Genomic DNA, 24,121 nt, shown 5'->3' with positions numbered 1-24,121 from the left:
GGTAAATCGACCACCTCCTTTGTCGATTTGAATGTAATGAAATACAACTCCAATCACCAAGACATGTTGAGGTTTGCATCCCAACAATCCAAACTTGAGGGTTTCATCCCAAGCCACAAAATCGCCCTTCCAAAGCAATTTCACAATTCATAAGTTTCAAAATGTCAAAAGATAATGAACAATTAGGTCTTCATCTCCTTATAACTTCTCCCAAGTGCAAATCGAACTCCAAATGAGATTTACACTTTGCACTTAATAATAAAATAACATTTTCCCAAATAAAGGCATCCAGGCTATAGGAAAAACATTACTTTATTAAAATGTCATAACTCAAACCGCCAAAAAGTCTCCGGATAGTGAAAATAGTTTATAATAATTCAAGACCTTTCCAATGAGCTATAACACAAGGTGATTCAACGAATACAAGAACTCATAAATTACATAATCAAAACTTCATAACTTATCACAGCAATATTGCACATTTTGCAAATTTATAACCAAATCAACAAACTAGGACAGAATTTTCCACTTGAGAAGAGATGGTCATAACTTTCACAAATGAAAAGATAAAACTAATTCTTTTTATGAGAGAGTATACATATCAGTTAAACATGTTTTTCCAAAGTTATAGTTCAAAATGATAACTGGAATAAAAGTTATTACTCCTCCCAAAACTACTCATATAAAAACAGGTTTAAACCAGTCTGCACTCAAATGATCGTAACTTCTTCAAATCACAATGAAATTCAACCAAACCAAAACCAAAATAAAGCTAACTCAAATACCTTTCCAAAAATATAAGTTAGAGGTCTGTATCTTTTCATATGAATTTTTTCTAATAGAAACAACAGTCAGATTTCTAGAAATTTACACAAAAAATTGTCATAAAACTCACAAATACAACCTTCTCTTTATTCCAATTCTTCTTTCACCTTCTCTAGCCATTACATTCTGAAAATCATGACCAATACATGATACTTTAAAGACATTTCAATTTCTACAACTAATTAATTTTCTCCTATGACCTTTCATCTTCTCTCTTACATCAACTTTTTCATATTGTCACATTTATGACAATATTTTATTACATATTTGACAACTTTTATACTTTTTTACAAATGACCTCTGAACTTTATAAAATCCCTAATAACATATAAAAATAGACTATATATGAATTTTTATGATATTTTACCCTTCCATGGGTCTATTTAAATAATTTGACTATACTAGACAACTTGGACAATCTATTACAAATGGCTTTATTTAGCCTTACACATTGACTCAAATAGATTCAAAATACATTTGAAAGATCATGATGAGTAATTAAATGTCTTTGATGCTCATGGACTTATTGTGCCTTTATGACGATTTTTTCTGAAGTTAAGAAAGAAGGTGGTATGGCCTATCAAAAGGTCAATAATTTCAGCAAGGAAGAAGATTCATGATTCAGCCAAGAGGATAGAGAAGGCTCAAATAGTGATGAATTTGTCTCCAAGCATGGAGATATTGCAGCATAAAGACATTGGAAAAAAGGATGCAAAGGTTCCTGTAGTGAACCAAATTGATGAATTGATATAAGATGAGGTACCATTTATTTTTTCTAATCCATTTCGAGCAGGTTTGGAGGAGTTCTACTTGAATTCTTATGTGGAAGAGTTATATGAAGATATGAAAATTGACTTGGGTAGTTGGCAAGAGTACAACTGACAAATATCAAAGAATTGGAAGGCAAGAAAGAGGAAGGACAATCCAAGGGACTTGGATTTTTTGTTCCTAGGAGTATGGTGCAGTAGTATCTCCAATTTGATGCAAGTCATCATTATAAAACCCTTCAAAAATGCTCAAATAAGTCATGTATTTCCATCTTAAATCAAATTTATTCAACATTATAGAGGCATCAATACAAATTTCCCAATACAATCATCCACCAAATCACCATTATCAAATAACAAATCAAACTTGAAAACATAGACTTCAATTCTGCTATTCGAGATAGGCCTGCATACAGAGATTCATAAATATTTAACCACATCATATTTCTTCAATACAACTGTCCACATTAGGCACAATTAGGTTTTCAACAACATATCCAAAACTGAGAAAGATCCAATGGTAAAAGCCAAAGTTATGGTCTCTACACCTAGACCCATTTTCTGTGACCTCATTGAAGATGGTTAAAAACCAGTTTTCACTAAAACGGTCATAACTTATACAACACTTGACAAAAATGTACCAAATGAATTTCATTAGAAAGATGATTCATTCCTCTTTCCAAAAATATAAGTTTAATCCCTTGAGACAACAACTAAATAGTCGTATACATTGCTTCAATATGACTGTAATTTGAAAATCTGAAAAAAAAAAAAAAAAACTGTCATCCATAGAATGCTCATAACTTATTCATTTTCCTACTCTACCTTATCAATAATACATCATTTTCAGGCTATACATGGATGTAAAAAGCCTGAAAACAACAAGAGAACTAGAAAACCAATCAAAATAACAAGTTAGAATCACTCTAAATTTGTTTCACATGTTACTAATTCCTTTCATTCTGATTTGGTTCGACCATAAAATTAATTTTATATTTCCTTGGTCATTTTAGACCTTACAAATACCACCCATGACCTTTGGACTTCTTTTTACAACTTTAATACAATTTTACATTGTTGCATTTTTTGCAACTCTTCACCTTCTTGAGAGCTTTTGAGGCTTTTGACAAATGTGATACCATGATTTTGCATAAAAATTAAAGACATATTGAAATGACCATTTAATAACCTTTTACATGGTCATTATCCTTTCAAGGGTCATTTTACAACTTTTTACCTATGCTCCATGGGGACGCGTTTCCTGGGGTTTTACCCTCGTACCCGTACCGGGGACGAAACGGGGACGGATTTTGGCCGTCCCTTGAGTCGTCCCCTTTTTGAAAAATTTAGAAACGTCCCCGAAATGGCCAATTTTTTTTGGCAGGAAACTTGGGGACGGCCAACAATATCGGGGACGATTTTGCCATCCCCTATCCATTCTCGGAACTGCTGGCCGTCCCCTTTTTTCCAGTCAATCTGGTAAAGGCAAACCATCCCCAAAAAAATATTTTTTTCTAAGTTTTGTTGTTTGTGTGGCCCCTAGTCATCTTAAAGACAACATAACAATATGCAACCCATATTTGGTCCATTAAAACACTAACTCTTCTACTCATTTTTTTGATTTAACATACTTGCTAAGAGGAAGGGAAAAAACATAAGAGCAGTAGTAGCAATGAGCAAAGATTGTGTTTAGTGAGGATAGATTGCGTTTGGTATTTACTATTTACTAACTATTTTAGTTGGACTTCTCTTTATTTCATTCTAATTTCAGCATGATACTTGAAACCTTTAGGCATTTTAATTTTTTCTATATATGTATGTGATATTGTTATAATGGAAGCACTTAGTATTTGCCATTTGATAATATTCCATGTATTTATCTTCTAAAATGTCTATGGTGAATGGTTTATCAATGTTGTGATATACATATTTGAATTTTGTCTCTATATTAAAAAAAATCCCCTGTGTTTTTAATCGATGTCCCCTGATGTCCCGTCCCCTAAATTTTGGCTTCGACCCGTACTCGTACTGGAAACACGTCCCCGTCCCCTAAAACGTCCCCATCCCGAAAACTCCATGGAACATAGCTTTTTACATATTCAATCAATTAGTACATTAAATATGATAATGTGGACAACACTAAATTTTTTTGGACTACACTACATTTTTTTTACAACTTTTCTTTTTCAATTGGATTCTATTACATAGAATGACATTGAAAAATATATGAATGAACATAAATAATTAAAGAATAAATTATGATCTCTTTTAATTATATGATGGCTAGGTGCTCCTGCACCACAAGGGCACATCTAACCAAACGAAGCCATATTCTCCTTATTACTCCAAAATGGCTATATAAATAGCCTTATTATAAATTAGTTAAATGCTAACTTAGGAAATATTTTGAGTATATTAAAATATTCCCCATTTTGCCCATGAAAGCCCAAGCCAACCAAATAAACGTGAAACTGACCATGTCATCTATTTGTGACTGATACCGAACAAGATGGGTCAACAGGCAGTCCCTTCCCTATAACCTAGGGATGCTCCTAGAAACTAGGAAACACACCCTATCATCCTGAAACTTAAGCCATGGAATGGTCCCATGGAACCTCACATCTGGAAACTACCACATCCTTCTAAAATGTAGGGATACCCCCTCAAATCAAGGAACTGCACCCAACTGGCTCCCAACTGCGTGTAAAGTCAAGCCTGGTCACTGAATTTATTGTATGAGTCTCTATCCACAATTGCTAGCCTATGAGACCCCATGATAGGCTAACTCACATAACTTTGCTAGTCAAACTAAAGAGAGGACATAACAGAATTTCTGATTTAACTCAAACACCTAGCATTGCACAAAGTCTCTAACTAATGTTCTCAAAATAAAAATACTTCAAACTAAAGATCAAAGTCTTTAGCCTGTAGTATTTGCAGCCATTATTAACTATAGAAATTTCTTCTCTTGAAACTCAAAGTCTTCAATAAACTAAATCAAAAGCTCAAATGATTCATACAAGAGAAAGTATAACTTAAAACAAAGAAAGATCAATTGATGCAGCATAAGAAAACACCAATTGATCCTAAGATCGACAATACCAAGTTTGAGAACTTTTGTTTCCTTTATCCTATTCAGAACATTTGTACCATGAAACACAAAGTTTTCAAGACACAAGAGATCATAGATATTCTTTCCTAAAGGAAAAGAAGAAAATATACAATGATCTCTCCTTTATATAGGAAAAGAGGAAAGAGAAAAGTGGAGATAAAAGGGAAACCCTCAACCACTTTGACTTATTCAACAACCACATATGACTTATTCAATGTTACAATGCCTAATGCACTTGTAACTTGATTGCATGAAGCAACTATACAAGCATACATTTTCCTATATTTACAAAGTGTTTTGTTTCCACATGTGATTGTCACAACATCTACATCTATTACTAGAAAGAATAGAAAACAAGTGTCTAGGATACTTGAAAGATGTCTTTACAAAGTATCAATTAGCTTTCCAAACTTTTGTAGTTCACCCGTATGTTGTGCAAAGATGGTCATTTTCTAAAGTGTGCTTGCCCTTCTGAAATAACATTGTTACATTCTCGCAGTTGACCTTGGAAGATACTGAATGTAATGACCCCAACAGGTTATAACTTCTTCAAACACCAAAAATTTTTATACTTCAGTTGTTTGACATTTCGTCAAACACTTTGCAAGCAAGCTCTGATACCACTATAATAACCCTCCTCAAATCTGCTCTCAAAGATGCTGATTGAAGGCTCAAAGAATTTTGTCAAACAATTCACATGCAAGAGACATATGACTGATATAGTATTTCAGCTTGCCTTAAATGACTTTTTTCCAATTTGCATCAATGAGAATCTAGTGATAGAAGATTACAATGAACTACACAATGACCTAACATGAGTGTGCTCCTAATTTTGACAATATTCAATGCATATATTATGATCTAAGCATGAGAAAAGAACACCTACAGCCAACTGGCATTTTTGCAAACAGTTGGTGTGCAAACTATCTAGCTGATAAATAATGAGATTAAATTGCTTAAATGACACCAGCAACTATTATCTTTTTGATTGCAATCAAATTTCTAATACAATGCTCATGAAATATGGCCAAGACTTTGGCATTTACATGGATTACCAAAATGACAATGCTGGTATAATGCACACTTACAGCTAAAACTTATAATACCCTAAAAAAAACAATACTAACAAGGGAACTTGGTTGTAGATGGCTATAATAATTTTCCTTCAATGCTGCCCCTTCTGCTTTACTTTTTCGAACTGCTTTTTCGGCTTGCTTTTTCGGTTCCGCTTTTTCCGCTTGCTTTTTCCGCCTGCTTTTTCAGTTCCGCTTTTTCCGCTTGCTTTTTCGATTCTGCTTTTTCCGCCTTCTTTTTCGGTTCCGCTTTTTCGGACTGCTTTTTCGAATTGCTACCCTGTTGAATCTCAAGACAATATATTTCAATGGCGTCAAGATTTTCAGCTTGAAGGGATTTCGTCCTTCAAACTATTGAGACATAACCTCCAAAAAATTCTCCAATTTTTTTGATATTTCCAACCATGCTTAAAAGAAGCTCTTCCATTTCTTTTATAGTGTTCTCACAAGAGCTCCATCCTTCGTTTTCTCAATGTGGGATAAAACATAACTCCTTTTATGTAACTTATATCTCCAATGTGTTATAAAATAAAAGGGACTCTTTTAATTTAAATATTTCCCACAAACTATAGTCTATGTATTAATAAAGTTAAATATTTAAATTTAACTTTATAAAATAGTTTTATCAATGAAAAAAATCTTATCAATGATAAACAAGTCTTCTTGCCGATTTTGAACAATTACCATCGACATACCGCTGCCACTGGATGTCCACCCATGCCCAAGATGACTTACTATAAATAGTAAGTATGCCCAAAGTTGCCTCAAAACCCCTCAGAAAGACCCGCAACTGAAACTATCTAGGCCAAATGGCCTCTAAGCCCTTTTCATGTCCTGGTTAGCCTACGGGACCGTGGGGAAATAGGCTAATGACAACATCATGCTATGAATGCTAAAAAGGGGACATTACACTGAATGAATATTTCGAGCTTGCCAGTATGTCTGTCATGTAGAAGTGCAAGCCATATGCCTCAAGTTGTAGGCGAATAGCTTCTATAAACTACGTTAGAATATCTTCTTCATTGATCAATTTACCATTTGCAGCTAAAATATTGCATGACAATTCTTGGAAAAAATTATTGATCATGCTCTCTTGGTTATCACCTTATTCCATTGTCACTTTGAGATCAGCCACCAGTCCTTGCATGAATTTTTTTTTGTTAACCATATGATGTAAATAATCAAAGTACATCTTTACAGAGCATATGACCTCATATTCACACATGACATTGAGATCAACCTCTACCATGTTTCTCTAAACCTCAAAACCTCCACATCCAACAGGCTGAATTGTGTAATATCCCTACCATAAAATAAATATTTTTAAATTAAACCTTGTTAATGGGCCAATTGATTTAATATATCTCGAACCCATTTTTAATTTAATTGTTTCCATAGGTAGGTGTGGCCGTTGGTTATCTTTGTACACCCTTAGATGGTTTACCCGACAGGTATTTAAGCACAACATGTAGGTAGTTGTTAGTATGAGATTCAAATTATATTTCTTTGTATCACGAATTCCCATTGGGATTCTCTATTGTTTGTCATTTCGAAAGTGAAAGACCTTTCCTATTTGGTTCTTTCGATTTCGGTCAGATTCAACCCTCACCCTATTTCATCCATTGTAATTCTTTGCTTCAGATTTGGCAAATACAGAACATCATTCTTGTTTGGAATATATTTATATTTATATATACTTGGTGTCTTCAATACATTTCACTTCGAGTTATCAAGTCTATTTTGGAAGCATTATCATTAGCAAGCAACACCGTACTACATCTCCACCACACCCTACACCTTTAGTATGACACCTTTTGTCTTCTACTGTACGACCTCACATCCCTTTAGTACGGACACCCTTTCATCATACGGCTATACATTTTCCCTTGCCACTGAACAGAATCAAAATTTCAATTGTACCACCCAAGAAGCCTACCATATGGCCTCTATCTCTATCATACGACTTCATCCATTGCTACTCCCCATACCTATCTGCTCCTTCACATATCGTACAGTCCTCTAGCTTCATTGTAAGGACTTCTTACCTTCCCTTACAGTCACCAAGGTAAACACTAGAAGGTTTGTACACCATCTACTTCAGCAATTACCTACCATACACCTTCCCTAGACACCGTACGACCGTACGACCTTCTTGCAACCCCTTCTATACGACAATTTAGCATTTTGGAACTCATTATCAAGCACTTGGGGTGAATGGAACATTACAGTGGTATCAGAGCCTTTGATTCTGCTAGCCTATGGATCTTTTGTGATTCTGTGATGCACGTGGATCCGTGAGGATCCAGGCAGGATCCGTAATCTTGCTTATGGATCCGTCAAGATCCGTGATCTGGGAAGGCTTACCACTGCAGATCCTGACAGATCCATAGGCAGGATTACAAATCCTACCCAGATTCTCGAGGATCCATCACGGATCTACGTAAAAGAAAGCAAAAAAAGTTGTAAAAAGTGGGCACAATCAATTTAAAATTATTTTTTTTTGCCTAAACCCTAAAAATGGCGCTCTATATCATAATGTGCAAGTTCATTTACTCTCTATTTTGCTCTCTCAGACTTTTTAGTTTGAAGTAAAGTGTTTGGATTCGGAGGAAATCGGTTGTCGAGCTCCAAATACCTTGCAAGAAGTTTTTAATCTATGCATTTCAACCATATTCTTGAATTCTTTCATAGATTATTGATTTATTTTTAATATTTCAAATTTTCAAGTTTTTGTGCAAGTGTGAAGTAGCATAGTTTTCTTTCATTTTTTTTTTTTCTAGATTGCAAGAATAGAACAATGTGTAGTCAAAGCTCAGTGGGTAGGGGTGGGGCTGCATCACCAAGCTTCAAAATTGATAAGGGGTCTTCTTTATGGAGACACACAACAAGAGTCACACAATGTCCTAGGGGTGGGGCATACATATGAAAATGTAATTATTGCAACATACAACATAGAAGCTCCTATTTCTGAGTGAAGCTACATTTTTTGAGCCCTACGGGTGAAGGAATTAACATGTGTTAGGGTAGTGATAAGAAGGGACTACCAACTACACAAATAGCAATGTTAGCAAAAGAGCAATATGATGCTGATAGAGCAGTTGCAAAAGAAACACATGGTGTTTCCAAAAGAACAAAAACACCAACACCATCATCCAATCAGACAAGCACAAGAACACATCCTTTTTTGCCTATGCCAACTACAAATGATGAAGATGAAGACCCATCTCCACTCACCCGCAAGAGAGGTCCACTAGATAGGGCATTCCAAAATGAAAAGAGAGACATTGTTGATCACAAAATTGGACGTTGTTTAATTGCAAATGGTCTTTCATTTAATTTTGTGAGATAACCTTATTTTAGGGAGATGGTGGAAGCAATAAATGAAGCACCCCATGGTTACAAACCCCCTCGTTATGAGAAGTTGTGCACTACCATATTACATGATGAGAGGAAATCTGTAGAGGCTCAACTTCAACCAATAAGAGATTTTTGGGTTCAGTCGGGTGTGTCTATTATTTCGGATGGGTGGAAAGATTGTAGAAACCGTCCATTGATCAATGTTATTGTTGTATTTCCTAAGGGGGCAATGTTCTTAAGGCAGTTAATTTTGAAGGGCAAGTGAATAATTTAGAATTTATTTTACGCATTCTCATTGATGCCATAGAGTCAATGGGTCTTGATAATGTTGTCCAAGCGGCCACGGACAATGCAAAAGTTTTCAAGGCTGCAAGGATAATTGTAGAGTCTAGATATGATCATATATTTTGGACACCATGCATCATCCACTCTCAATTTGGTGATGAAAGCAATTGGCACTGAATAGATTGGGTGAAAATGATATATGAGGAAGCTGAAGAGATTCAAATGTTTGTGACAAATCAAATGTCAAAAGAAATTTTTAGGAGTTTCTCGAACTTGGAATTATTGAAAGTAAATTTGTATATTTAATATATAATTGAATATTATTGGATTCCATAATTTTTTTGTTATTTACATTAACATGTTTTAATTTTTAAATGTATTACTAACTTGAGTCTAACATGTTCTTAGGTTGCTGAAACCTACTTTGCCTCTCACACAATCATCTTGAGACAACTTGTGAAGGTAAAAGAAGCATTGAAACATATGGTCATTAGCCCCCAATGGGGCATTTGGAAGAATTCCAATACAACAAGGGCCTTAAATGCAAGAAGAATGATACTAGATGAGGATTGGTGGGGTCTTGTGACTTATGTGTTGGAAGTCACTGATCCAATAATGGCAATGCTTTGCTTTGCAGACAATGATGAGCCATGCCTTGGGGATATTTATGATTCCATGGACACTATGCTGAAAAAATAAAAATGGCAAGTTCTACACTCATTTACCACAATTTTTTATTTGAGAGATATCTAGATTCTAAAGTTTAAATTTACATATTCACTTATTATAATTATTATTCATATCTCATATCCTAAGTCTTACAAAGGAGGGAGAATGATCCTGAGGACACCCTTACAAGAAGGTGGAAACAATTGTTCATCATTGATGGAATAAGATGACCACACTTTTGCATCTCCTTGCATATGCTCTATCCCCAAGGTATTGTAGTTCTTATCAAATGCTTGTGCTTATTTTATCCAACGTTTGTGCTATAATATTTGATAGTGCTTAGTTGTCTTCTGTTATTCCTAGGTACTATAGTGCAGATGCACTTCACTTTCCACGTAGAGTGCCACCATTTAAAGATGCAAAGGTTGCAAATGGGTATAAGAGGGCACTAGCTAAAATATTCCAAGATCAAGAGATTGGGGCAATTGTGAGAAGTGAATTTGTTGCCTTCATCTCAGGTGAGAATTTCCACCCTATTGCCATAGCAGACCAAAGTAGGATGGATGCCATCAAATGGTGGTACTTTAACAGGCAAGCCTTCATGTACCTCCAACCTATTGCCATAAAGGTCCTATCCCAAGTAAGTTTGTAAAATTTATCACCTAAAGTTGATTTATTAAGCTTAGGTTAACACTATCAATTCCTTGAATTTATTATTTAATTTATTTAGATTGTTGTATTGATAATTTTTAATTTCTCTTTAGGTTGCTAGCTCTTCTACAGCTGAGCGAAATTGGAGTACTTACTTCTTTATCCACTCAGTCAAACGCAACCAGTTGGCTCCAAAAAAAGCAAAAGACCTTGTGTTCATTCACAACAATTTGCAGTTGTTGTCACGGAAGGATCCAATGTACAAGACGGGGCTCAAAAAGCTTTGGGATGTAGCACCCGAAACTCCTGATTTAGCTATGACCATCTGAGATCTTGCTAGATCCACTTTGATTGATGTGGATGATGAGGAGGATTATGAGTTCACAATCCCCTCTACTACTAGTGGTTTGGGTTCCTCTACTGATACAGATGCAGCACTTGCAGTTCATCAGTACCCCTTCAATGCGGATTTTCTTGAAAATCCATTTGATGGTTAAATAAATTTTTTTTGTCTTCACTCTTGAATCTTTTATGAGTAAATCATGTTACAAACTTTAAGTTTAATAATCTATATTTTGAATGTTACAAACTTTCACTTTCAATAATTCAATGTGAATGTGTTGCTTTCCTTTATAATCGTGAAAATAGATTATTTATCATTGATTAAGTATACAAGATTCATAGATGCATACTAGAATCATAGATTCATACTATGAAATGATTTAGTTTTAGAATTATGTATATTTTTCTTATTTTTTAGTATATATAATGCATATATATTATATATATGCACGAACCCTCCATGAATCATAATTGGGAAAAAAATCCTAAATCCATGGATCCAATTCACGTGCCTAAATCGGATTCATGTCATAAATCGGCAACTAAGGAAATAACCTTATTGGTAGAATGGAAAATCATCAGGATCCTATGGCAGAACTCATGAATCTCCTAAGAGAGCTAATGCAGGAAACACTACAAAAATTATCTAAGGGAAAACTTGGTTTCAGGAAAGGCAAATTTTCAACCCTCTCACTCTTGACCCTTGATATCCTTATTCCTTCCAAGGATGGAAGCATCACACAAAGAAAGAGAGCCCACTTTTCAAGAAATGGAAGAAAAACTTCAGGAAGATTGGTGGAACGCGAACATGGAAGGTGATATATCTTACAGAGACTATGTTGATCTAAGATTGAGATATTCTATCGAGGGAAATCGCGATTATTTTAATGATGACCTCAAGAGAAAGATCGGACATGTCAACTTATCGCCATTTGATGGATTTGGAGCCATTACTACATAGTCATGGGTTCTAAAGGCAGATACCTATTTCCGACTCAATTTGATGCCCGAAGAGGAAGCAATCAAGCTCGCAACACTTCATCTAGGAGTGGTGGCATCATGGCACTCTCAGTCACGACCAAATAACCTTTTATATCGAGTTCACTAAGAGACTAATTTACCGTTTCGATGGGAAGGATCCTGAGCTAAACTTCAAAGATTTAGCTCAACTAAAGCAAACAGGCACGATAGACAACTACATCATTGAGTTCCAAAGGTTGTCAATTTTAGTCACAGACATCTCTAAAAGGTGTCAAATTGTGTTATTCATGGATGGGTTGAGAGAGCTTTTGAGAGGTCGGATCAAAGAGTTCAATCCATGTGCACTCAACGAAGCTATTAGAAGGTGAGTGACATGGCCCCATCTTCCTCCAAAACTCACACAGCTACACCAACACCATCCCCACAAGAAGACAAACAAAGAGCCAATTCAGAAAAAACCTTAGTTTGACAAAGATTCTCAGCAAGAGCTTTAGAGGAAAAAGCTCTGTTTCATGTGCAAAGAACCATGGGAACCTGGTCATCGCTACCTTAGGAAGGGAAAGATTCATTACATTGAGGTGATTCCTGATGATGAAGAAGGACAAATACCTGCAGTGACTGATGAATAATTTACTTAGCAGGAGAGAATAAATGCCTTGATACAAAAAAGGAGCTCCATTGCTACCCTCACTACAACAACTGGAAGTGGTATCTTCAGGGTTTGTGGCGCCACAATCAATTTCATCAATTCATCTTTGGTTACTAGTAAAGGTTTGCACATAGTTGAGCATGGAGGATTTGACATTAAGATTGTAGGAGGAACCTTATTACCTTGCACTCATGTGGTCCAGCAGCTACAAATTTTCATGGGAAACTATACCATGACACACGATTTCATTGTCATAGATTTGGTTGATACTGATATCACATTGGGCATTGAGTGGTTGGAAACTCTTGACTAGTACACCAAAAGATTCAAAAGGATGGACTTTTCATTCAAGACAGATGTCAAGAAGGTGCTGCTAAGAGGAATGTCAAATAAAGGATCAAGGGAAGTCACAATCAAGAAGATGGAGGCCATTCTTAAACATAATATGATCCCAGATGCTACAAGTAGAAAACATAATAGTTAACATCTTGTCCCATTACTTGGATAATTGTTGGGCCCATCTATTCGTCAAGTACCCCAAGAACACTTTTGCATGTCAGTTGACGGATGGCTATATACACGATGAAAGATACAAGGTTATTGATGATATCATTCATTTACTTCAGTGATAAGGTCTACTTAGTACCTGACTCGGAACTAAAGAAGCTGATCACAGAAGGTTTCCTAGAATCGGATTTGCATTTGCTTGAGGACAAGCAAATTTTGGGATGTGACGACTATAATATCCTTGTCATAAAATAAATATTTTAAAATTAAACCTTGTTAATGGGCCGATTGATTTAATATATCTTGGACCCATTTTTAATTTAATTGTTTTCGTAGGGTAGGTGTGGTCGTCGGCTATCTTTGTACACCCTCAGATGGTTTACCCAACGATTATTTAAGTATGGCATGTAGGTAGTTGTTAGTATGTAATTTCGATTATATTTCTTTGTACTACAAATTCCCGTTGGGATTCTTTATTGTTCGCCATTTCAAAAGTGAAAGACCTTCCCTATTTGGCTCTTCCGGTTTCGATGGGATTCAACCCTCACCCTATTCCATCCATTGTACTTTTTTGCTTCGGATCTGGCAAATCCAGAACACCATTCTTGTTTGGAATATATTTATATACATATATGCTTGGTGTCTTCAATACATTTCACTTTGAGTTATCAAGTTTGTTCTAGAAGCATTAGCATTAGCAAGTGACACCGTATTGCATCTCGACCAAACCCTACACCTTTAGCACAACATCCTTTGTCTTCCACAATACAACCTCCCATCCCTTTGGTATGGACACCCTTCCATTGTATAGCTATACATTTTCCCTTGCCACCAGACGAAATCAAAACTTCAATCGTACCACCCTAAGAGCCTACAATACGGCCTCCATGTGCAATCGTACAGCCTCCATCTCTACCGTACGGCTTCATCCATTGCTAGTTCCCATACCTATCTACTCCTCCAGATACTGTACGGTCCTCTAGTTTTACCATATGGACTTCTTACCTTCTTGTATGATCACCAAGGTAAACACCAGAAGGTTTGTACCCCATTTGTTTCAGCAATTGCCTACCGTACACCTTCCCCAGACACTGTACGACTATATGGCCTTCTTGCAACCCCTTCCATACTGCCATTTAGCGTTCTGGAACTCGCTATTAGGCACTTGGGGCGAACAAAAAATTACAAGTTGATGATTAAATGACAAGAGTTCATTCAACATATTGGTTTTTTTTTTTTTTTTTCCATTCTTCAACAACCTATACACATTTCAAATCACTTGCAAACCTTTTGATTTTATACAACTTCTCTATTCATCTGGGTCCTTTACCTTATATTTCACTCGTGCAACACACATACAAGAAACAGGATCATCTAATAGAGATGAGTTCTTCATTTTCTCTATGGTATCTAGAAGTCCTACATTCTCTTCTTTCAATCTATTCTTTTTCTACCATAGCTTCTCATTCTTTTGTGCGAGCAGGTTAAAGCACATGTTGTGCATCTTGTTGACAACTTAGGCGTGTTTGTTTATTAAGTTCAATTTTGGTGAATTTGTAATATGTGGATTGCATTTCCTTTGTAGGTTTGTCAACTAGAGGCTCATCTACCTCTGCATACTTGACTTCATCATTTCCAACCACAACCCTTGAAACTATTTTTGCCTCTTTGTTCTTTGGGGCCTTGGATCTAGCAACTTGTTTGAAATCAGTGCCTTTAGGTGGGATTTCTTCCTTCTTCCTCTTTTTTTTTATTGCACTTAGCCATTGAGCTAGAGAGAAAGAGGATGATCCTATTGCAGATGTATTAACCAATGTATGTCAATCTATGGTCACAATGGGAGGATTCTCTATTTGTATAGCCATTGTGGTAGGACTGCTATGAGTGACTTCAACCATGAACTACTCATATTGTGTTGAGGTGGTATCCAAAAATGTTAGGGATGAAATTGACATAGAGGGAATAGTCATGGAGTATGCCTCAAACACACTCTCAAACCTTTGGTATTGATCCTCTAATATGGTTGCAAGAGTAGCTAAAGAGATAGGCAAAGTTTTTGTTATCATGAATAAGTCTACAAGAGGTGCCTAATCTATGGAGAATGCATCCATAGTTGTGTCCAATGGTGAATCTAGTGACTCATCTAACATAGGTATAGATTTAGGAAGTGTTGTTGCAACTGATGCATCCACAAGATGAATCACTGTAGAGATAGAACTCTTAGGCTTCCATGGCATCTTGTCATCACTAGAATCAATTTGGATCTTTTGAGGTTCCAGTCTTCACCTCAAGGACCCTTCATGCAACCTTTCTTCCTTTGATAGTGAGTTTTGGAATGAATGGAGTAGGAGGCTCTAAAGAAAAGGTTGATGGACCATCCTTACCCTTGCCTTTAATTTATGACCTTAACCAATCAAACCACTATGATCAAAGTCTTTACTTGGCTTGATCTTGATATATTTTATGCCTCTTCTCTATAACCAAGTGCGGGAATTGGCAAGGATTGACTGAAACCAATCCCAGCTAGAGGTACTCTCCTTGGATGACCAAGTAGGTGGAAGAATGAGAAAACTTTTCACATGATGCTTTGTATAATCTAGATCAAGCTCATCTTCATCTTCAACCCTAGCACAAATCACTGCAAGGTTGAAGTCAACGATCTGCTTGATGGTTAGCTTGCAACAGTCCAATCCCTGAATGTCCACCTCAATTCGCAAATCAATCCATAGACCCTCAAGGTGGTGTACATGTAGGAACTACCTCCTCATCTTGTCACTGAGGCCTCTCTAGTCAAAACAAGTTCTAGCCATGAACTTCTTCAATGTGATCTTTTGGAGTTCAAACTCCATGTTCTTTGCCTTAGGTACTATGTCCAAAGAGTATCCACCAATCTTCAATTGATTTTGTGTTGAAATGCTACCCTAATCCATGCAATGTAGATTGGTACATATCATCCATGAGTTGTCTTGCTAACTCCATCAATATGACCTTATAGGTGGGCTACCATGGCCGTGCATATGGTTCACCTCTGAAATACCAAATTCGCAGATATGTGAACTTGGGGAATTGTAGGAATGGGAAGCCATATTAATTTGTGTCATTCTATGCTTCATTAGATACATGCTTCTTTGGAAGGTCCTTATTGAACAAGCACATGTAATGCCCATAGAAAGCATCTTCTACTCTTTTATAATGCACATCATTAGCCCTAAAAGGCAACTGGTCGTAATACTCTTAAAACATGCACCAATGTCCTATCTCCCTTGGTGTAAAGTTCTAAGAAAGATACTAGGGAAACAATAATGTACACCAAATAAGAATTCATGCAGAATGTTCTAGCGGTAGTGACCTGGGATAACTACTCATAGAGGATATCACTAATCAACCTTCCCCAGAATATCTTCTTTCATTTGGTACTGAGAATCAAAGAGATGCATTTGTACATCCAAGGCTCGAAAGTGTTTGATCCTTTAAGTCTTTTGATGCAACTAAGCAAAGTGATGAAATCATTGATATCTTCCTTGAATTTTGTACAACACACCCCCTTTAGCCATCTTGTAAGGTTAGGCCTCTTGTTGATCAACCAATCGTCATTGATGTATTTGATGCAATACAGACTGTCCTTATTCCAACTCTCCACAACTTTTTGCTTTGAGATATTGGTGACTAGTGGAGAAGGAGGAACTCAAAAAAATTCTATCAATAGTATTAGGATGCAGACTTATGATAGTGTTTCTGTCTTAAACTCTAATGGTTCTAGATGAATGGTCAATGTTTCTGGCACATGCAAACATGAACTTTGGTTCTAGAGAAGCCAAGGGGAAGTAGAGACAATGTGTATGTTACTCTACTTAATGTAAAACATATCTTTTGACATTCCAGCATCCACTCTTTTTAGAAAATCTTCTATATTCATGTGAGAGATATCAGTATCTTCTATTTCTTCATAGTATGACATAACTTGTGAAGCAGGAATGGAGTTATGATACTGATCATATTGGTATTTCATCTTGTTTTTCTCTTTACCTTTAACCGACACAAATTCTTTTGATATGACAACCTTATGAGCATGAAAATTTCAAACCGTGAGAATATCATGGGATGGACCCCTTGCACGTTTTTCATACACAAGTACAAATTTTAGTGTAATGTCCCCTTCTCTGAGATGGATTTTAATGATAATAAAATTAAGATACAAGATTAAATAAACAAATATATATATATATATATATATATATATATATATAATTTTGATAAAATGAAGTTATACAAATTTATATATAATTTAATATATATAGGTTGGGGGACATATATCTCAAACAATTAATAATAAATAGAGTTCAAATATAAACTAGATAAATGCATAATCGATAATACACATCAATATATTATATCATCATGATATAATAATACTTAATTTAATCATATAATGTAGTTATTACATATATGTATAATGTAAATATCATAATATTAATCAAGAATATATTTTAGATTGGAGTTCATAAAAATATATTAATAAATATCAAATAACATTATGCATAAAAATACAAATAAAATTGTAAATAATAATATAAAGGGATGGCACATGCAGTGATATGTATCAACCACGAAGATTTGAGTCTGAGCCAGGTGTACAACAAAGTTTTTAACTATTCAAATGGTATTAAGACAAGTTAAATACATCCACTATAAAGACACACAATTACACGAAAATCATAATGATAACTAATTCCAAGTGCATCAATGTCACTGTATTTTTGTTAGTATTTTATCAATAAAATCTTAGTTAAACTTCCTTTCAAACCAAACATAAGACAATCTTTACCTATTCACGTTCAAGCACCCAAATCATCTCAAGGCAGCTAGATAGATGGATTTGGTTAGAATAAACATAAAGTGGCAATCATGGGTCTAAAATTATAGAGAAATGATCTAAATTAGTAGATTAATTATGAATAGGACATGACTTTTAAAGTTGTGACAGGTGCAAAGGCAAAGGTGTAAAGGGAAAATTGAGAATGCTTTCATAGACATTTAGGAATTACAAATGCAGACAGAACAATCAACAACTAATATTTGGTGTTGTGGATTAAAAACAAACAGCAACAGCAAACAGACAACAAGAGAAACTAAGGAATAATAGGGAATAAAGGGAAAATAAGATAGGAAAGAGGATAAAACACAATAGAAAGTAAGAAGAAGCAATAAAAACATCTAGTCAGTAGGAAGTCATTCCAATCATTGATAGATATTTACAGTCAGCAATTAAGAGTTATAAAACAAAGGAATCCATATAAATGTACAACCGAATAAGTTCAAAGGCGGGAAACAGAAACAATTATTGACCATGAACAAAATTAGACTCCTTTGCATCATTTGTTCAATCAGCATCTTACGGTTAACCAGAAATTATAACTCATATGATCCATAGAGGATCAATTCATAAGCATGTGCAACATATACATCATTCTATATCGGAAATCCTATCAATCCATACTTCAAAAATTATAATCATATAATAGAACTTCTATATCTTACCAGATTCTTGGCCCTCATTAATTCATTAATTCATTAGATCAACCCAAGAATGTTATTGATTTGTAAAATGCCATAGATAAATATATACATATTGTGCATGATTTATATTTCATAATTCAATTGCAAAGATTGGATAGTGTGAGTATAGAGAATTGAAGTAACTATCACAACATTCCCAAATATATTGATAGGGTACATTACATTTAGAATATTGTGAACAAAGATGTATGGCTGGAAATCTTTAGGACAGTGAAGAGATAAATGCATTTGGGCTAAAAATAGGTTTTTTCAAAGGGTATTGTATGTGCAAACAGCAAGCTTAATTATGATAGAGGAAAGTACAAAAAATGAATAGAATAGTATTTACTTATAACTGGAAGCTTGAATTACCATCACAAGTGAACTGGTAAACAATGACGTCAACAAGAAGTTTAAGTCACCTAGAAGCATGAGAATAAGACAAGATATGAAATGCATGAAAGTGGGCTTTTGAGATGCATTTGCATGATGAGACAAAGAGATTGTTTTTCTTGTATACTTCATCCATAGAAAGGGTTTTTTGATTCTGACTACATATGCAAGCAAGATGAAGTACTTTCATATGCAACTTAGAGAAATTGAGATGGAAGAGAGAAGGATCAACCTGTAAATAAAATATCTGAAACATTTGAAAGATTTGGATTTACCAACGAGAATAAAAATGTATACATAAAGATCCTAAAATAAGCAAAAGAAAAATTACCTCTCTTCATCAAAAACAAGAGAAGTCTTCCATATATCTTTGAAGAAATCTGAAAAAGAATCCAAGTGCTTTTCGAATTGAGCAAAAGATCTTCAAAGATAGGTTATATAGGCAAAAGACTTGACTCAATCTCTATGAGAAATGAATACATTTCTTGGTCAAGATTCAGTGTTTGACAAGTGAGCAAGATTGAGCAGCAATATGCATGATTTTAGCAAAGATTTTGAAAGATTCAAACCTGCTATTTTTTTGAAGAGTTGCTAATATGCAATCATATATAAAAACAGCGCCCAAGAATGGGAATGCAAGTTTGATACATGCAAAGCAAGCTGAGAATGTTTTTTTTATCAAAATGTACCCTAGATTTGCATTTGAATCCAAAACCCAGGCACTGCAGCCCCTCTCAATACTTCTTTTGTCCTTCCAATGCCCTAGACGACACTTTCTAGTGAAATTCGTGCATAAAGATTCATGCAAATGAGGTCAAACTCGTCGCCCAGCCAAAGAGATAAATAAAACAGCTATAGGATGCATAAAATGTGTTTTTAAAACTCAAAAACAGATGCAAATGTGTCTGAAACCATCACCCTCAGCTCTTAGAAGGAAAACCCATGTATGAGTTGCATAGAAATGTGGTTTTTTTATCTTGTTTGCATATGCAAAGAAGCTGGAAATCACCGCCCAGCTGAAACATAATCTTGGGACAATAAAACTCATGTAACATACATGCAATAGGACCAAAAGTCGCCGAACAATTCTTTATAAGTAAAAACATAAGTCAAGAATGCATAAAGACAGGCTTTTAGAAAGAGTTTGCATGTACATTTGCACTCAAAATCATCAGTGAGCTCTTAATACACAAAACATAAAACTTGGATGGACTTTTTTGTCATAAAAACACATGCATATGTTTTAAAACTTGCTACTAAGTCTTTTAAATTATTAAAGACAGGCTTTTCATTTCCAAATGCACATGTATTTTGATGTATAATAATGTCCTTTTAGAGGCCACTTACATATGCAAACGCACTTTTGGGGACCATTTACACATGTTTTTCTATTTTACATATGTTCATGTATGCAAGTGTATAACGATGCACTTTTGATATCACTTTGCATATATTTTAAACTCAAAATATGTATTTGCATTTAAAAACCCCATCTTATGTTTTGGACTCCAAATTTATTGATAGTGGAGTTTTGAAGATGATATGCATTATAATGAGATGCAATGTTAATTAAAAACCCCATTTAATTGCATAAAAGGTATTTAATGACATGTAACTATAGTTTTGATGATGAAATATGCAAAAGGACTGGAAATGCCCACTATAGCAATAATAAATCATTAAAACTATATTCAAAACTTCTCAGAATGATATGAAATTTGAAACTGAGGTTCTAAACCCACTTTACATATATATGACATTTTTATTTCATGTGATTGTCAATAAAACACCCAGTTTTGAGGAATTTTTGATAAGGATATGCAATCATGGAAAAAACTCCACCTCCGGCATGCTTAAATCAGTAATAACTTGAGCTAGACAACTTCGTTTGAGGTTTAAGGTAGCTCTAAATGAGTGGAATTTCAAGGGCTATAATCCTAAGGCAAAAGAAGACTAAAAACTAATTGCGAAAAATAAGAAAAGTAAAGAAAATGCTTGAAATTTGCAAAAAATCAAGTGCTTGCATATAGAGAAGAAAAACTCGTCGTAGCAAGCAATAAGGAGATAAACTTGATGAAAACCCTCAAAAAGGATGTATGAATAATGCTAAATAAAGCACAATTCAAGGACAGCGAATCACCTTTACAATACCCTATCAATACATTGAAAACATGGAGGATACACCTACAAATCTATTGTTGAAGTTGATGAAAGATCAACCCCACAACTCCCAAGAATCACTTGCATGTAAACACCTGTCACAAAAAGAGAGAAGCAAAAGACTATGGAGGCTGAAATTGCCAGATCCATAGATGAGACATTCTTAATGAGCAAAAAGAAAAATGGCTATTATCAAAAGTGAATTGGTTAATAATTACAAAGAGAGATTGTCCTTATAAAGGAAATCGAAACCCAAAAAAGGTCGAACCTAGGTTGCATCATAATAATTAATAAACAAATTAATTATTAGATGCCTAAATTTTAGCTTAAGTAAACTAGAGTTAATTAGGAAATATTTGATTACTCTAACACCCCCTTAAGATAAACTTAGGGAGTAGCTAAAAATCTAGAAACTACTACAGAAAGTATATTTGGGTCCCGACAACAAAGCCTGATGAGGTACCCAAGCACAACCAAATCTCTATAAAGAGGAGAAAGAGATAAAATCACACGGGAAAAACCCTACTCCAAAAAGAGATGGAAATAATGTTGAAAAGAACTAGTGGAGGACTGAACAAGCCTCCAGACTAGGCAATGTCCTAGAAGATAGGAACAAAAGATGATCATGAAGAACACCACTGAAGCATGTAGAAGCTACGAAGCTCTATCGAAAGTAACTGTTGATCTAAAGAACCTCCACTGAAGTAGAACCTGACCAGGTAAAGAAGACTGTAATTTGCATCAAATCAGGAGGCACACAAAGGAAAACAATTGAACTCAAAGATACAGATGGCATGAAACACCAAAACCTGAAGAGCTAATCAATAAAACCAAGGAAACATGAGAAACAATAGAAGAACCCCCTCTAATGCAGACAACGGTGAGATGACAGGCAACTAGAAAAGTGGACCAAAAGAACTGCATGTCGAGGAACCACGATCAAGATGCGCAAAAGAGTATATATGTGTGTACTGAGGTGATTAATCGTAGACACATCATGAGGCTAATGTCATGGAAGGGACACTCACTGGACAAAGGAAGATGACAAACAAAGGAAAAACATCAACCCCCCATGACACTTTAATCAGAGTAGTGCATTTACAAAAAGGCATAAGATATGATGAATCCCAAGAATCAATAATCTGCATGAGTCTCCTCAGATGACATTCATCGAATTAGAAGGCAAAACAAGGCAAAACTACTGAAACAAAAATACAGATGAAATATGACACTTTATCTCAGTGCATTTGCAGTAATGCATACAAATGATGTCTAAATAGACTAGAAGAGACATAAGGCTAATACAATAGATAGTACAAGTTATGATGAATCATTTGAAGCAACGAAATCAATCCTCAGACCTAAAACGACCAAGATATCCACTAGAAAGCTAGTTCCAAACCTATCACAGTGATACAGTTCATTTTTAGTTTCGATGCTTTTTTGATGGCTTTTTTTACTGTCAATGTTAAGGGTACGATTTTGCATTCCATGAGACATTGATTACATTGTGCTCTCCTTGCATTTGGGGATCTTGTTCATCATTGTGACTTATTGTACTTGCACTACATTATCAAGTGCCATGGTGGGAGAGTTGTTTGCCTTTTAGTGTCATCTTCCTTTGTTGAGTGAGTGTCCCCTCCACGAGATTAGCCCCATGATGTGTCGATGACATGTATCTTTACAGGTGTCTGTACATCTTCCTCACTCTCGATGTTCTTGGTTCTTTCCTTTTTCCAAGAGATATTGACCCACTTTCTCAGTTGCCTGTCACCTCATCCTTGTCAGCATTCGGGGGGGTGATATCACTATTGGTTTCTAATGCTTCATTGGTTCGATGGAGTGAACCATGTATTTAGTACTTGTTCCTATGTACTAAGTAGTTGAAGTGGCTAGATACCTATGCACTCCAGTGAGATGGAACACTTACCATATGGACACTCTTCTTTTCATTCCTTTTTTGGATGTAGCCTTCCATGTCCTATTGATCAGCTCTTCGGGCTTTGGTGTTTTATGCCATCTGTATCTTCGAGTTCAGTTATGTTCCTTTGAGTGCCTCCTGATTTGAGTAGTGTCATCAGAAAGAACTCATATAGATCTGAGTCTTTTCTACCTAGTCAGGTTTTATTGCCATGGAGGATCTGTTGGTTCCCAAAATTGCAGGTTGGAATTCTACAAGCCTTGCCTGCTCGATGCTGGTATATCCAACCGGTTAAGGCCAACTTGATGGGATTGATCGATGCAATCCAAATCCCTTGCGCTTCCAGTTCTGCAAAACCGAGGCGGGTGTACTTAATCCTGGACAACAGCCTTAATTCCAAGATGCTTAAAGCAGATTGGTTAGAACACGAATACAGCAAAAGCTTCCAAAATGGCAAGAATTATTGAAAACTTCAAACTTTGCGATTTGTGAATAAATGATTATATAAATGTGATAATGTTTTAAATAATGAATAATTATAGATTAATGTGACAGATGAATATATGAATTCCTCAAAGGAAAGAAATGAGACGTTCGCTAGCATATGGATTATGAATCAAGAGTAAAAGACCAGTGCTTAATTAAATGGGCGATCAGAATCAATATTATAAGTTGATACGTACAACTTTATAAAGTTTAATATATTTAAACTATAAACAATTTTAATAATTCAGACGCGACAAATCAATTATATAAACACAATTTTAAATTAGTCTAGGATGCATTTTAACTCCTACGGAAACAAACTAGACATAAATAGGGAAACAATTAAATATTTCATAATATTTATATTTATCAAATTTAAAATGCAAT

General features: G+C 35.2%; 1 protein-coding gene across 9 annotated transcripts in view; it reads right to left on the bottom strand.

Moving 5' to 3' along the window:
- Positions 1–24,121, bottom strand: part of LOC149555741 (alpha-mannosidase-like) — a 317,266-nt gene that overhangs the window by 62,846 nt on the left and 230,299 nt on the right. Inside the window, exon 25 of one of the 9 annotated variants that reach the window (XM_089829894.1) lies at positions 2,269–2,351. The exons of the other annotated variants lie outside the window; for them this stretch is intronic. Coding sequence (XP_089686020.1) covers positions 2,328–2,351 — 24 coding nt within the window. The 3' untranslated portion in view covers positions 2,269–2,327. Of the gene's footprint in view, positions 1–2,268; positions 2,352–24,121 lie in introns of those variants that run through there. 9 annotated transcript variants of the gene reach the window in all.

This window comes from Cupressus sempervirens, chromosome 5 (assembly GCF_028749045.1).
Source record: "Cupressus sempervirens isolate cs-2001-9-10 chromosome 5, ASM2874904v1, whole genome shotgun sequence".
Lineage (NCBI taxonomy): Eukaryota > Viridiplantae > Streptophyta > Pinopsida > Cupressales > Cupressaceae > Cupressus > Cupressus sempervirens.
This window is presented reverse-complemented; position numbering and strand designations above follow the sequence as displayed.